The sequence below is a fragment of the Odocoileus virginianus genome, chromosome 3 (genome assembly GCF_023699985.2).
Source record: "Odocoileus virginianus isolate 20LAN1187 ecotype Illinois chromosome 3, Ovbor_1.2, whole genome shotgun sequence".
In the NCBI taxonomy this organism is placed as follows: Eukaryota; Metazoa; Chordata; class Mammalia; order Artiodactyla; family Cervidae; genus Odocoileus; species Odocoileus virginianus.
Genome location: NC_069676.1, coordinates 93,883,144 through 93,896,488, shown reverse-complemented (window position 1 = coordinate 93,896,488; position 13,345 = coordinate 93,883,144). Strand labels below are relative to the sequence as shown.

The following is a 13,345-nucleotide window of genomic DNA, read 5'->3' as shown; positions in this document are numbered from 1 at the left end:
TAATTACTTGCTCCTTTGAGCTTTTAGACCCAACTTCCTTTCACTCTGCTGTGAATAGGAGGCTGGAGACCTGAGTGGTTCTTAACTTTCTACATCTTAGTCAGAGAATGGCAAACATCACCAGGGATCCTGAGTTTTAAAGCAAAGGTGTTGGCTGTTATCCTTGTTATTTTACGCTGTCAAGGGACTAGAAACTTTGCTTTGCCACTATTGCTCCCCTCCAGCAGAGGGTTGGCGGTGAACCTCACCATTTCTAGGCTCAGGGAGGTGGAAGTCCTAGGGGCCGAGCATGGATGACAACAGAAGCCGCTGCTCAACCTGAAGAGCTAGAAACTGAATTGAGAGAGCCTCTGGGGGGAGGGCTAGAAGCAGAGAGTCTGGGTCCTGCTCAGATAGATGGGGGAAGTTCTGGCTTCCAGGCACTGTCTCACTTTAGAACTGGCTCCCGCACGCACCTCCACCATACCCACACCACACAAAATCCAAACCAAGGCAAACTAAGTTGCAAGCTTCTCTCTGGCTGAGGCTAGGGGACCCAAGACTTGGAGAGGGACTCTAACTGAAGACTAGAAGCTCGGAAGGAAAAAGTGCTCCCGCCACACAATACAGTAGAAGTCAAACAAACAAACAGTAGAGGGAAAGAGAGGGTGAAAATCAGGCTAAATACAAATGCCTAAGACTTTGAGAGAAAAGCTTGCTGTTCTTCCTTGTCCCCCTTCTTCCTCCCTCCCTTCATTTCTTTCCCCTCCTTTTTTCTCCTGGGTGTGTGCATGTGTGTATGCGTGTATGTGTGTGTGTGTAAGTCTACTTGCGTTTTAAAAGGGAGATTCTGCTTTTCTCAGACTCTGATCTCTCCGCAGGAAAGTTAAAGTGGGATTGGAGTTTCCTTGACTTTTGCGTGAGGAGTTTTCAAATGGTAGCGATCGTCCCTCCTAAATATCCATCAAGTCCCCGATGACACCTCTGCCATCACTGGTTCCTTGCTAGATTCTGAGCTGGGCTGGTCATCCACCACCTCTCCCCTGGAGTGGGAGATCGGCTTGAGCGCGCGTGTGTTTGCCCTTTCGGGATGGAGCGGCGCCCAGCATATCAAACGTCCTCCAACCCCCTCTTCCTCCCGCCCCCAATTCCCTCCCCTCTGGAGGGCGTGCGTTTTGGCGTGTGTGCGCGCGCGAGGGTGTATATTTAGCAAAGACGACTGGAAGCGGCTACCCCTCTTGCTACCCACCCCCAGCTCTCAGATCGTGTCTCCGATCTGTGTCCCCAGTCGCGGGGTCCTCTCCACGCGGAAGCGGGCAAGACTATCTAGGTGCACCCTGGTCCCCAGATCGAGCTCAAGCTTTGCTGTCCCGAGAGGGCGAGGTGACTTCTTCCTCAGGCGCTGCTCTCTCCCCACGGTGTGCGAGCACTGGTGCGTGCGTGAGTGTGTGTGTGTGTGAGAGAGAGAGCGCGCGATTGTGTATGTACACGACTGAGCTCGCGAGCTTCCTCTCTACGCACCGCGCAGGCAATGCCGGCGACGTTACTCTGCAAGCAGCAGCCGGCGACCGAAGGCAACAGCAGCCTCCGCCCCCTCGGCGCCGTGATTGGCTGGCTTTGCTCATCATTTCCATGCTAGCAAAAAGGGAAGGGCCAGTGACGCCCCCGAACCCCGCTGCAGAAGCGGCCGCCACCTCCGATGCACAAGGTGTCTCTCCTGCAAAGGAACCGAAGCCCCAGGGAGGAGGCGCTGGACCGACCCGGGCAGAGCTGGAGGGAACCGCGAGAGAGAGCGCCCCGCGCAGCCCTCGGGGACCAGCCGGAGCTCGGCCGCAGGGGACCCTCGAGACCTGCTGGGGAGATCCCGGCTCCACGCTCTCCTCGGCTTTTACAGATCCACCCCCCGCGCCCCGCGACTACCTCTCCCCGGAACGGAATCCTTCTATGAAGAGGAGGTGAGGGAGCTGGGGCCACCAGGAGTTTCCCGGGCACCCAAGATGCGCTCCATCAGGAAGAGGTGGACGATCTGCACGATCAGTCTGCTCCTGATCTTTTATAAGACAAAAGAGATGGCACGGACCGAGGAGCACCAGGAGACGCAACTCATCGGGTAAATGCAAAGCTTCATTCTAGAATCTGACCAAAAGTCCAGCCGTGAATGAGATGTGAATAGAAGCGATCGCGTGAGGGTTGGGGTCGTGTTGGCGGTGGGGTCCGCCTGCGAGCGCTTAGTCTGGTGAATTAAATAACAAAGGATGTTGTGGAGGTGTGTGATTTCTCCACGGCGGGTTCTCAGTAGGAGTTCAGCTTGCCCTGCGCGGCGATAGTGACAGCTGCCTTGGTGCCGGGGCTCGCAAGCCAAAGAAGTCCCCGCAGAGTGTCAACAAAGAACGGCCACTCTTGCCCTTTTTACTCCCAGGGCAGAACTCGGTCCAGATGTCTTTATTGCCCTTCTTTCTTTCTCTCTGCTAGCTCTAAAGGGAGGTACCAGCAGAAGCTGGCTTCCTGAAAGGCTGAAGTTAAAGCCCAGAAAGTAGGAAATGCGTCTCTTCTTTAGAATTGGTTTGTTTGGGCTTTTTTTTTTTTTTTTTTTTTGGCGTCGAGTAGATCTGTGTATCATCATTTTAATTAGAAGCTCCAGGTCAACCAATGATACTTCCTTCTTTGCTGTCCGTGGGTCAAATGCATAGGCGTCATGGTTACAGTTTTGGAAACTGGGTCCTACTTCACACAGACTAGATTTCTGCTTTTTCTTTAGTTTGTCTAGATGAGTTCAGAATCTTCCTCCACCCTAGTTAGTTCTCTAAATATCACACTTCCTTCCTCTCTCCCCCCCCCCCCCCCCCCCCAGCCTCTGTGACTTTGAAGTTTACCCAGGAGGTGGTTGCAACTTTGTGTTGCTTACAGAGCTTGGAAGCGTTCTCTCTCTCTCTCTCTCTTTTTTTTTTCTGAGGATGTGACCCCTGGTTGTCAACTCTGCTCAAAGTCCTGTTTCGGAAATCCTGCCTCATCCGGAGGTGTCTGCTGTCGCTATCTGAAACTCCACACTGGCAGAGATGCCAGCCTGGTTTTTCTTTTCCCTAAAGATGAGGACGAAGATAGAACCCTTGCGTGTTGGGGCGGGGAGGCGGGGGCACAGGGCGGCTAAAACGTGTGCGCGCGCACACACACACACACTAAACTTAACGCACTCCATTTCTTAATATTCTTGCTCCTGCCTAAGTAAGGAAAATTTAAGTGAGCAAAACGCCGGCTTATCTGTACAGAAGACGTTGTTCTTTGATAGAAAATTAACACAGAAGTACAGTCGAAGGGGACTGGAAGAGAATGAAAAAGCCAGAGGCATGTGCGGGATGGTTGTTATGCCTCAATAAATCTCCAAATGGCCTATTCGGGAAGGAGGGTCCCCGAACTGGGTGAGGTCCTTCACACTGGGAGGGGGTGGCCTGAACCTTCAGCCTGGCTCGATTGTCAGAGAAGGACTGGGGGTGGGGGGTGGGGGCGGTGAATCGGTGGGCATCCCCGGGTAGACCTGGGGCTTTGCAGACTGACAAGGGGGTATTTAGGGAGGTGGTGAACCGGCGCCCGAGGGGGAGAGGCCGAGGCTGGGCTTGGGGGTGGGGGGGTCGAGGCTCTCGGTGATCTTCCGGGCTCGGTGGGCTCCGCAGACGCGCCTTGAGCCCAGACAAAGCGGCCGCGTCCTCGGCCAGGACTCCGAGGGTCGGGGCCTCGGCGGCGGGCCACCCTGGGGGTGGTGAGGGGCGAGACTGGAGGGGGGAGTCCCCCGGGGAGCCCTCTCCCCAGGCCTCTGTAACCCGCCGGTGGGAAGGCGGGGCGCACCCCGAGTCCTGGGGTGCTCCCCCCTTCCTGGGCGACATGCCTCCTGTGGCCTCCGTCGGCCGGTGGGCGCAGGCCAGGGCGCTAGGGAGGGGAGGAGGGTGAAGGCGGGGGGCGAGCAGGCTCCGGCCAGCGGGTCGGGCCAGCCCCGCGGGGCTCCTCTCGCACCTTCTCCGGGCCGAGCCCGCCCCTCCGAGGATGCGCGGGGCGGGCGCATCCAACAGGAAGAGGGGTGCGCGGAAGGGGGGTTCTCCTGCTTCCCCCTCCCTCCACCCCTCACCCACAGAGAGCTGCCCGCCCGGGTGGAGGAAGCAGCCTCTATTGCAAGAATCAGGTGCCCATTACAAATAAAAAAATAACTTTTACTGCTCCAGTCGGCCCCCACGCGCCTCCTCCCTAATTAAAACCCGCAATCACGGCCACGCGGGGTGGCGCGCGCCGGTCGCTGAAACCTGGGAGTTGGCGCTGCCCGGGGTTCGGGGGCGCACCGGGAGGACAGCTGGTCCCCTCCAGCGCACCCTTGCCCCAGCGCTTTCCCCTCGGTGAAGCGTGCCCCTGAAAAGCTGGGGGTAGCAGTTGAGGATTTCAACTCCCCTGAGCAGTGCTTCTGGTGGCGGGGTTGACTCATCCCAAACAACGGTTCTTCTTATTGACGCTCTTTCTGCCCAAGCCACGTGGAGGGGCTGGTCTCTGGAGATGAGTAACCCAGCCTGGCGGTTTGGCCGCTGGAACCCAAGCCGGTTCATCGCCGGAGAGGTAAACAAGAGTCTCTGACCTTTGGGGGCGCCGCTGCGTACCTTGTGAGTGGGCCGTAGATTCGGTGAAGGGCAATTTCATAGACCTTGGATCTTAGAACATCCTTCCGGATTCGGATTTAGCGTCCCTGCTTCCATTTGGCAGCAGACAAGTAGTTTCTTTCTTTATTCCACCTGCCTGCCTTTTAACACTGGAGGTCCCACCTAGAGTCGATGTGACCTGGTTCTTCTTATATACAGGGTCAAGCAGTCATTCCACACAGGGTGAAAAGAAGAAACAGCCGCTCAGCTTCCCACACCAAGCGTCCACATTCACAAATCCCCAGAGGAATTCCAGCAGCATGTTTGTCATAAGTAATGATTGAAGAATAGGTCGACTAATTATTGGATGTTCAGAATTGTTTCTTTCAAAGCTAGCCTATTAATTACCTGATCTGTTGGCTAGTTAATCAAGTTAAACTGAAAGGGCATTTAGGGGTATAAAGGAGTCTGTTCTTAACTGATATTTTTACTTAATGGGAAAATACTTACTTCCCACCAAATGGGAAATGGGAAAATGGCATTTGCCTTTCAGTTGGCATATTCTTTTACTGACTCTGTGTTCTTTGGATATAATTAGAAACATGCTAACTTAAAGGTCCTACAGATAAAATTATGTGGGTGTACTCATTTAATGAAATAATGCACTTGGGAAAGTAACAAACTTGAATACCAAATAGACATTTGCTCTGTTATTCCTTAAAACTTGCCACATACTTTTTTAATGGTGAATTTTAAATGGCACTTTAACTTACTTTTCTTATTATCTAGAGATCTCCTTTTTCACTTGACTGTGCACTTTAGGTTGTCTCACTAGATTATCTCCAGTATTAGTTCTGAAACTTATGGTAGGATTGACAGTGGAGATAAGTATTCATATTTAAGAGTATTTTATCATTGTTAGCAGTGTTCATTCCAGTTTGATCTAGGGCAGAACACACTCTGGTAACTCAGGAAACCAGAATCTGCATGTTACTTCATATGTTATAGTTGGAATTCTACTAAAAGCCATATGCCGTAAGTTAAGGTAGCATATCTCATTGTTTTCTAGTTGTTTTACACTTAGGTAATGAAAACACAAAATTGCCTGCTATTTCTGTTGAGGCTTAGTTTGATGCAAGTTGTTTTTGCGTAAATAACTTACATTTTCATTTTAAATAGGAAGTTTAACCTAAGAGAACACATTCCAAATCCAAGTCAAGAAGGGTTTACAATGAGGTGGAATATAGAGCTTTTGGGTACCTAATTTCTCTTCTTCTTCTTCTTTTTTTTTTTTTTTTGTACCTAATTTCATGAAACTGAATTAATCCTACGTGTTAGGTACTGCAGAATTAATAGAATAAATTATAGTGATGCCTGGCAACTCATATTTCAAAGAGAAAAATATTTGTAAAGTCTATCAACATAACTACTGACTAGCTTCTATCCCTGGTATTACATAGATAGCCATCTAAGTGGGTTTTTTAGCTGCGTATATGCAGGAATACTTTATATGTTGCTTTATTTCTTTTATATGGTGTGTAATTATCCCTTTATAAGTACATATTGAATCATCTTGTATATAGCCCCCTGCAAGACATGTTTTCAGTGCAGCTGTTTGGATCTGGGATGAGAAGCTAGGAGGGGGTGGTAACATCCTTCATGCCTTGCATTCACGGGAAGGAAAAGGCTTGTCCAAGACCAAGTACTATCAAGGTCACAAGAGAAAAACTCCCTGGGACTTGTTTAACTTTATATAAAGAAGTTTGCTTCAGAGCCTCAGATTGCTGGAAGCCTGGCTTTCTCACAGAGTTCCACTGACTTCAAGGAGAAATGTGACTAGCTGTAGATACTTTCATTCAAAATACTTTCCAGTAATAAAAGTCTGAAGCTTGGCTTATCACCAGTTTAGTGAAAACAAAACAATCCAAAGAGCAGAGTAATGTGGCGGCATTTCATTAATATATTAATAAACTTGATTTAAACTTTTAAAGCACTTCTTTAAATCTTTGCAGTTCTCAAAAGGCTCCAAATGATATCATAGCAATCATTCTGCTTTATAAAAATGTATCTTTATCTACCTGTCAGTAAAGCAATCTTCCACAGGTATTTAAAATGCCAGCTTACTTCTTCTATAAAAGTTTATTGGTGGCAAAAATGGTTACTTTAATTGTAGCAATCTGTGTTTAGAAAAAGATGAATTGACAGGCCAATTATTAGCAAGATGAAGATTGGAAAGATACTGACCCCTAGAGATGTCTGTGTCCATACCCTTGGAAGCACAGCTCCAAAAGTATGAAGGTTAACTCTGTACATCCATGTTTCCATTCATATGTAGTTATCATGATTAGACATGTAATATAAAATTTGACTCTGGGCCACTGAACAGTAATTGCACCCTGTTTCCCTACCTCGTAAATGACCTCTATAAAATGACTATTATTAGCCATGCCTAGGCATGCTAGTGTATTGTTTTCATTGGTAGAACAGTTAAAAATATTAATTTTTATAGAGTTCTAAATTTTACAGGGAGTAGTTGCATTTGATGCTTTGAGTTGCTTCAAATTGGAACTACATGTTTCAAAAAGAATGCAAACCAAAATACCAAACTGTAAGCCTCCAATTACAGAATTCATCTAGCAGCTGTTGCAAAGGCAGTGTTTCCGTTGATAGTAGGGGGGGATTGCCTACATAATAAACACAGATTTAGACTTTGTGACTGAGCAAATAGCCATGTTGCTTTTCAACTATGTTCTTTAGATTCTAAAAAAAAAAAAAAAATTAAGAGGTAACATGTAAAGAAATAAAGATTTGAAAGGGCTAGGCCATAGACAGGTGGCTTTTTTTATTCTCTGAGTCTGGGTTTACATCAATAAAATGCCAAGAAATAGTCTACTGAACAATGAACAGTTTCAACTATAAAGGCCCTAAGGGCCTAAATGCCATCATAGGTATCTGTCACTTCCAGTCATGACCCCTGATGTTAGCATGCCTCATGATATACTTAACCCAAGCTGTTGGCTGGTGGGGGCAGCACAGTTGATTTCTTGATATAACTGAAAATACCAATAATAATGGCTACTGAATGAGTATTTCCCCAATTGCAATCTCTTATCTCCCCACCCCAAACAACTATCAGGAAAGCACCTCATTGTTGAGATTTTTTGAGACCAATGTAATTTCAGAATTAGCACTTCAGTTGTTTTATAAATTACTTTCACATGCAGAGTCCCATTTAATCCTCACAAAGTCAAAGCATATTAGTTAATATTTTTGCAATTTTCAAGGTAAGGTTAAAGCCACCTCATCACAGAGGATGAGATGGTCCATCCATCACTGACTGGATGGACATGAGTTTGAGTAAGCTCCGGGAGTTGGTGATGGACAGGGAGGCCTGGCGTGCTGCCGTCCATGGGGTCGCAAAAGAGTCGGACACGACTGAGCGACTGAACTGAACTGAAAGCCGCAGTGGCCTGGAAAGAGAATATGGTCAAAGGACTTAGGGGCTAGCGAGAGACAGAATCACAAACATGCCTAGATCCCTTGATAGCCAGCGTCGTCTTACTCCAAAACCAAAGCTCTTTCCGCTATGTCTCATGTCTTCTGTGAAAATAAAATTGCTATCTTAGGAGTCACAGTTACACAGATGCGGGAGAACTGGCCAAACATCCTGTCTCTATTGTTACACACAGCAGGGAGGGAGGGATTAAAGGGGAGCAGAACCTTGATGAGAATTTTTTTCTTTAAGGTCTTTTCTTTACATGAAAACAGTTTTATTTAAAAATAGTAAGTGAAATAATCAGTGTAAATGATTGCCCAATAAAGTCATACTCACCTAATTTTGATAATACCTTTCATCATGCTTATACTTCTTCTTCTAACATATAGAAAGTGTTGTATCTGTAAGTTGTCACCAGTAATCTAAATCAGGTATTATGATGTTATGCAAAGTGTTTCTTATTTTTACAAAGCTTTTATTATGTTCTGTTCCAGAGATGGTGAGCTGTGTTTGAGTCGATCCCTTGTCAATAGTTCGGATAAAATCATTCGAAAGGGTGGTTCTTCAATCTTCCAGCATTCAGTAGAAGGTTGGAAAATCAATTCCTCTTTGGTCCTAGAAATAAGGTGAGTTTCTTTAATAAGGCATAATAAATCTCACATCATGTTCGAGAATACACTGGACTTGGCAAACTTACATTGAATGCTTGATTTATAGTTTAAGTATGAATACTTCAGTAAGAGTGAACCAGTGCTTAATGTTGCTCGCTGAAAGATGTGAAGTCATAAAACTGAAATTACTATACACTCAGAAATATAAGGATGAATATGTGAGTTTTTAACATACCGTCTTTATACTAATGAAATAAAACATTCAGCAGAACCCTAATATTTAACATATTTTTATCTTGATAAACATATATTTTTAGAATTATCTTTAACTTCTCTAAAGTCTTTAATAAAATCTTGTGTTTTCTCATACTGGATACAAGTAGAGCCTATTCAACTGCTATTTTTGCCAACAGTTATAAGTAAATTTTACTTATTCTATGAGTACTTATTCAATAATTATATCCTAAACAGGTGAAAATTAGCAAATAAGGTTTCTAGAGTAGAGGTTTATTCTTTGTAAGATTCTTATATTTGAAATCAAATTGAAATCAAATTGAAATCAAATACAGCACCTATCTATATTCATTATATTTTGTTTTCTTCCATTATAATTCTATAACTAACAAGAAAGTTAGGGCCTTCCTAATTATGGAGGAAACAGGATCATTTTCACTATAGTTTCATTGCTGTGTTGGTTAGCATGTTTAAATCAGAGCATTTCAGTAAATCAGAACTCTTTAAAAGTTCAAGAGAACAACCATCCTTTACATAATAAAACATTGCATTTTTCTAGCATTGGTAAAATGCTAATTACTCAATGACTGGATTTAACATATAGATTTTGTAAGAGTGGTTTAGTGGTTAAGAGGGTAAGCTGGCTGATCTCTTTGGGTTTCTACCTCCTCTCTCCTTGCCTTGCATCTATATATGATGTAGAATAAGCCATTTGAAGGAAGAGTCTACTACCCTCATCTTCAGTGTATGTATAGCAATTCATAGAATGCATCGCATCAAAGACACTCACTACATGCTGAAATATAATTGAAAGAGTGGCTGGAAATTAAAGAGATGGGTGCCATGGAAATGCAAGAATTGGTAGGCCTTTTTGTTTTAAAACTTTCAGTGTGACTGGAATGGAAACAGGAATCAAACCATGGCAGTGCCAAGTGTGTCTGTCTGGTTGTTTTTAGTTGAGGGTGAACTTTGAAGACAGAGTACAAGAACAAGGAGATGGGTAGCATCTGACTGATGCAGGACAATTCTGACAGTTTATAAATCAACGTCTTCTGGGTAGAGTATGTGCAGTAATCAATATTTATTTCCAATGGGTAAAAGGAAACTTCAGACAGTTCTAATAAATTAGCAGATTCCTTATAAAAGTACAGATTTTCATATTCTCTTGAGAGACTGAAAAATGTGACAACTCTGGACCTGTATTCCTCCTGAGAGTTCTTTGGCTGAAACTAACACTAATCATGGTCTCTCCAGTTGGACAGTTTTATACCCTGGCTCCGTTTTCTCATGATACCTACCTAGTGTCATCCTTACTATCTCATATTCCTATGCCCACATTTAAATTTAGAAACTGTAAGATATGAGATAATTACGCAGGAAAAGCTACAGGATGTGGAACTCATAGGGGCCATGAGTACAGTGTGTTTGAGTTAGGAATGGAGTAAGGATTTATATTTCTTAGAAGTAGATCAGAGAGAGATATATATATGAGTGATTAGAAAGAAAATATATGATCTACAAGAATGCCTGGAAAGAAAACTTTTAAGTTTGAATGATTTGGCGAGAAAGGTGTCAATTACGTAAGGTTCTGTAGATCAGAAAAAGGGAAGTAATGGGAGAAAATAAAGTAAGATCAGATATTGAAATAATTAATATAATTATTATATCTAATAATTAATGTAATGAATATATCTAGCCATGCTGAATAATAAATCAGGTAAAGTCTAATAAATAAATACATAATTAACAATAGTTTAATCAATAAATCTGGCCATGCCTTCTTAGTATCTCTGAAAAAATGAATACTACATAGGGGCATGAGGCTCCATCTATTGCTGTTTTTAAGATATTCAAGCTAAAAGTATTTAACATAAGTTGACCTAAGCAATTTATTATTACAGCTTTACAAATTAATGGGAGTTGCATTCATATCTTTGAGGGTGATTTATTTTCAATTATAATAGCTCATAATGGGAATGAAATGTTAATACTCTTTTCACTTGGTTCTCCTTAACAGGTAAAGAAGTAAACAATTAAACAGTGAGCAAATATTGAATAAGACATACAAAGGTGTCACTTCCTTTCAAGGAAATAATAATTTATAAAACCATTACTGCTCAATGTACAGTTTATAAAAATTGTACAATTGCCTATCACCGTAGTGACTAGTATCAATTTGACACCTAATATAAAAAATATAGAATATAAAATAGCTAGTTAGTGGCTTAACTTTCTTTTTAAGTCCAACCTAAAACTAATCTTATTTTGGTTATTTTCCTTTGTTTTTCCCCACATCTATAGCATTTATGAAGAACCACATTAAATTTGTGTATGCGAGTGGGTGTGGGCATATTTTACAAGTATTTTCAAAATTCTACTTTGAAGTTTTTGATTAAGACATTACAACTAATCAATTTTGATCTTACAGGATTGAACAGTGCTTACAAATCTTTCTCATTTTTGAAATCTCATTACACTTATAATGTGCTTGTGACATTCCTAGTAAATTATTTATCTATTTGCATTAAAATGTGAAACAGTCACTGAAGATAAATTGTTTTCCCCTACTTTTGTAGACATGATTTTCTTTCTTATTACTAATTCTTCCAGCCCTACATACACTCTGCTGCCTGCATATGCACATCAAGAAAGGATTCATATTCATCAAACAACTGTACCTCTAGGGAGTCATCTGAGAGAGATGGTTTCAAAGTTCATTGTACTTTGAAAACTCATCGAGATTTAGGGAAGTTTATGCATCCCACAGCTAACTTCACAATTCAACTAATTAACTTGGTTAAAGACTTGATTTTATTGTTAGTAGCTTGTTCTTTGTATTGTAAGCTAAGAAATGACATGTTTAAGATGCATCAGATGTTGTGAGTCAATCCGTGAACACTGTACTGAGAAATTACCTAGTCATGTCCAACATTTGTGACTTGACTTTTTTTTTCCTTCTTTGTATTGTTTCTTTTTGTTCCCTCATTTTTCATATATTGAATAGGAATCTAAAGAATTCCAATACCAGATATAAATGTACGGAAATGTATGAGCTCACCTACTGCTCATCAGGACCAGAATAAGCACATCATGATTAGTCAGCGAATATATCTTCAACTCTTAGTGTCATTACATATCAAAGTTCTTCAATGGATAAAGTTGGTAGGTTGACTAACCATAACAGCAAATTTGTATGTGCTTCAGCTGTCAACAATAATTTGCTGTTGCATGCATTGATTTATTTTAGAAGAAGGTCCACATACAGTTCTACTTGTTCAGTAAGTGACCATTTTGGGTAACAGCATATTAGTCCCCCAGTTACTCTTCAAAGCCAGGCCTCTCTGACTGTGGAACCAGAGCCTCTTATTAAGAGATAAATTTTTTGGAAGGCTCAAGTTTAATACTTAGAGTGCATACTATTAAAATGCATCTTTATGTAAAGTAGACAAGGTGGAGTTTTTTGCTCTAAAATAATAAGATGTAACAGTATTCATCCAGTGTTACCAAACGCTGAACCAAATATCAAATGGCTACCTGAGGTGTAAATTAAACTAAAACAGGCTTTTCTTCAAGGTTTTTTGAGACAGTTTTGCCTTTTCATTTGGTTGTGTTCAGAGTTTTTTCTTTTTAACACTATAATATCTTTCCTATAACAGCTAGAACCCTAAGCTCAGAAGCCCTAACAAGCTACAAGGTTATGTTTTTGTTTTTTGTTTTTGTTTTTCAGAGCTTTAAGGCACCGTTGCCTTGCAGAATTAATCTTTTGAGACAAAAAATTGTGTTTTCTCTGCTTTTCATAGGTATAATGAAACACTTGGCATTTCTTAAACTTTTTGTTCTTTTTTTTCAGTGAAAACAATCGAATTGATTCAGTGATTTTTGTCTAGAGTCAAAAGTTTGCAAAAACTGATTCCTAATATATGTGTATCAGCACCTAATTCATTTCTCAATGTGTGATGCATTCCAGCTGTAAGATTTGCCTCACAATACTTACTGATGAAGTCAACAATGTCATTTAAATTAAATTTTAGCTGCCACGGCACGTGTGCTTGCTTGTTGACAGGAAACCTACAGAGAAGAAAGAGTGGCACCTGGTGATAGGTTAGCTATATTTAACATTTCACAAGTGAAAACAATGTTTAGTAAATTAATTCCCCAGGACTCTGCGGCTGCTATTTCAAGTGGTGGGTGACGTTGAAAGGGAAGTTGTAGTTGAAAATTCAGTTGAAAAGTTTCTGTATAGAATCTATTCCTGTCAGTTTCACAGGCTAAACCAGTCTTTCAGCTTAAGCCAACATTGCCTAACAAAATATTATCTTTATGACTAACTTTTTAGTCTTACCAAAAGTGAGACATATTTTCTGATTGTGTCAGTTTATCGTTAAAAGACAGTTGCTGACTTTAGGTGTTTG

The 13,345-nt window shown here is 42.4% G+C and overlaps 1 protein-coding gene across 1 annotated transcript in view; it reads left to right on the top strand.

Annotated features, from left to right (window-relative positions):
• The first annotated feature begins 1,663 nt into the window (after positions 1–1,663).
• ST8SIA4 (ST8 alpha-N-acetyl-neuraminide alpha-2,8-sialyltransferase 4) overlaps positions 1,664–13,345 on the top strand; it is a 99,066-nt gene continuing 87,384 nt past the window's right edge. The window contains 3 exon segments of the mRNA XM_020892805.2: positions 1,664–1,729; positions 1,731–2,089; positions 8,583–8,714. Coding sequence (XP_020748464.1) covers positions 1,679–1,729; positions 1,731–2,089; positions 8,583–8,714 — 542 coding nt within the window. The 5' untranslated portion in view covers positions 1,664–1,678.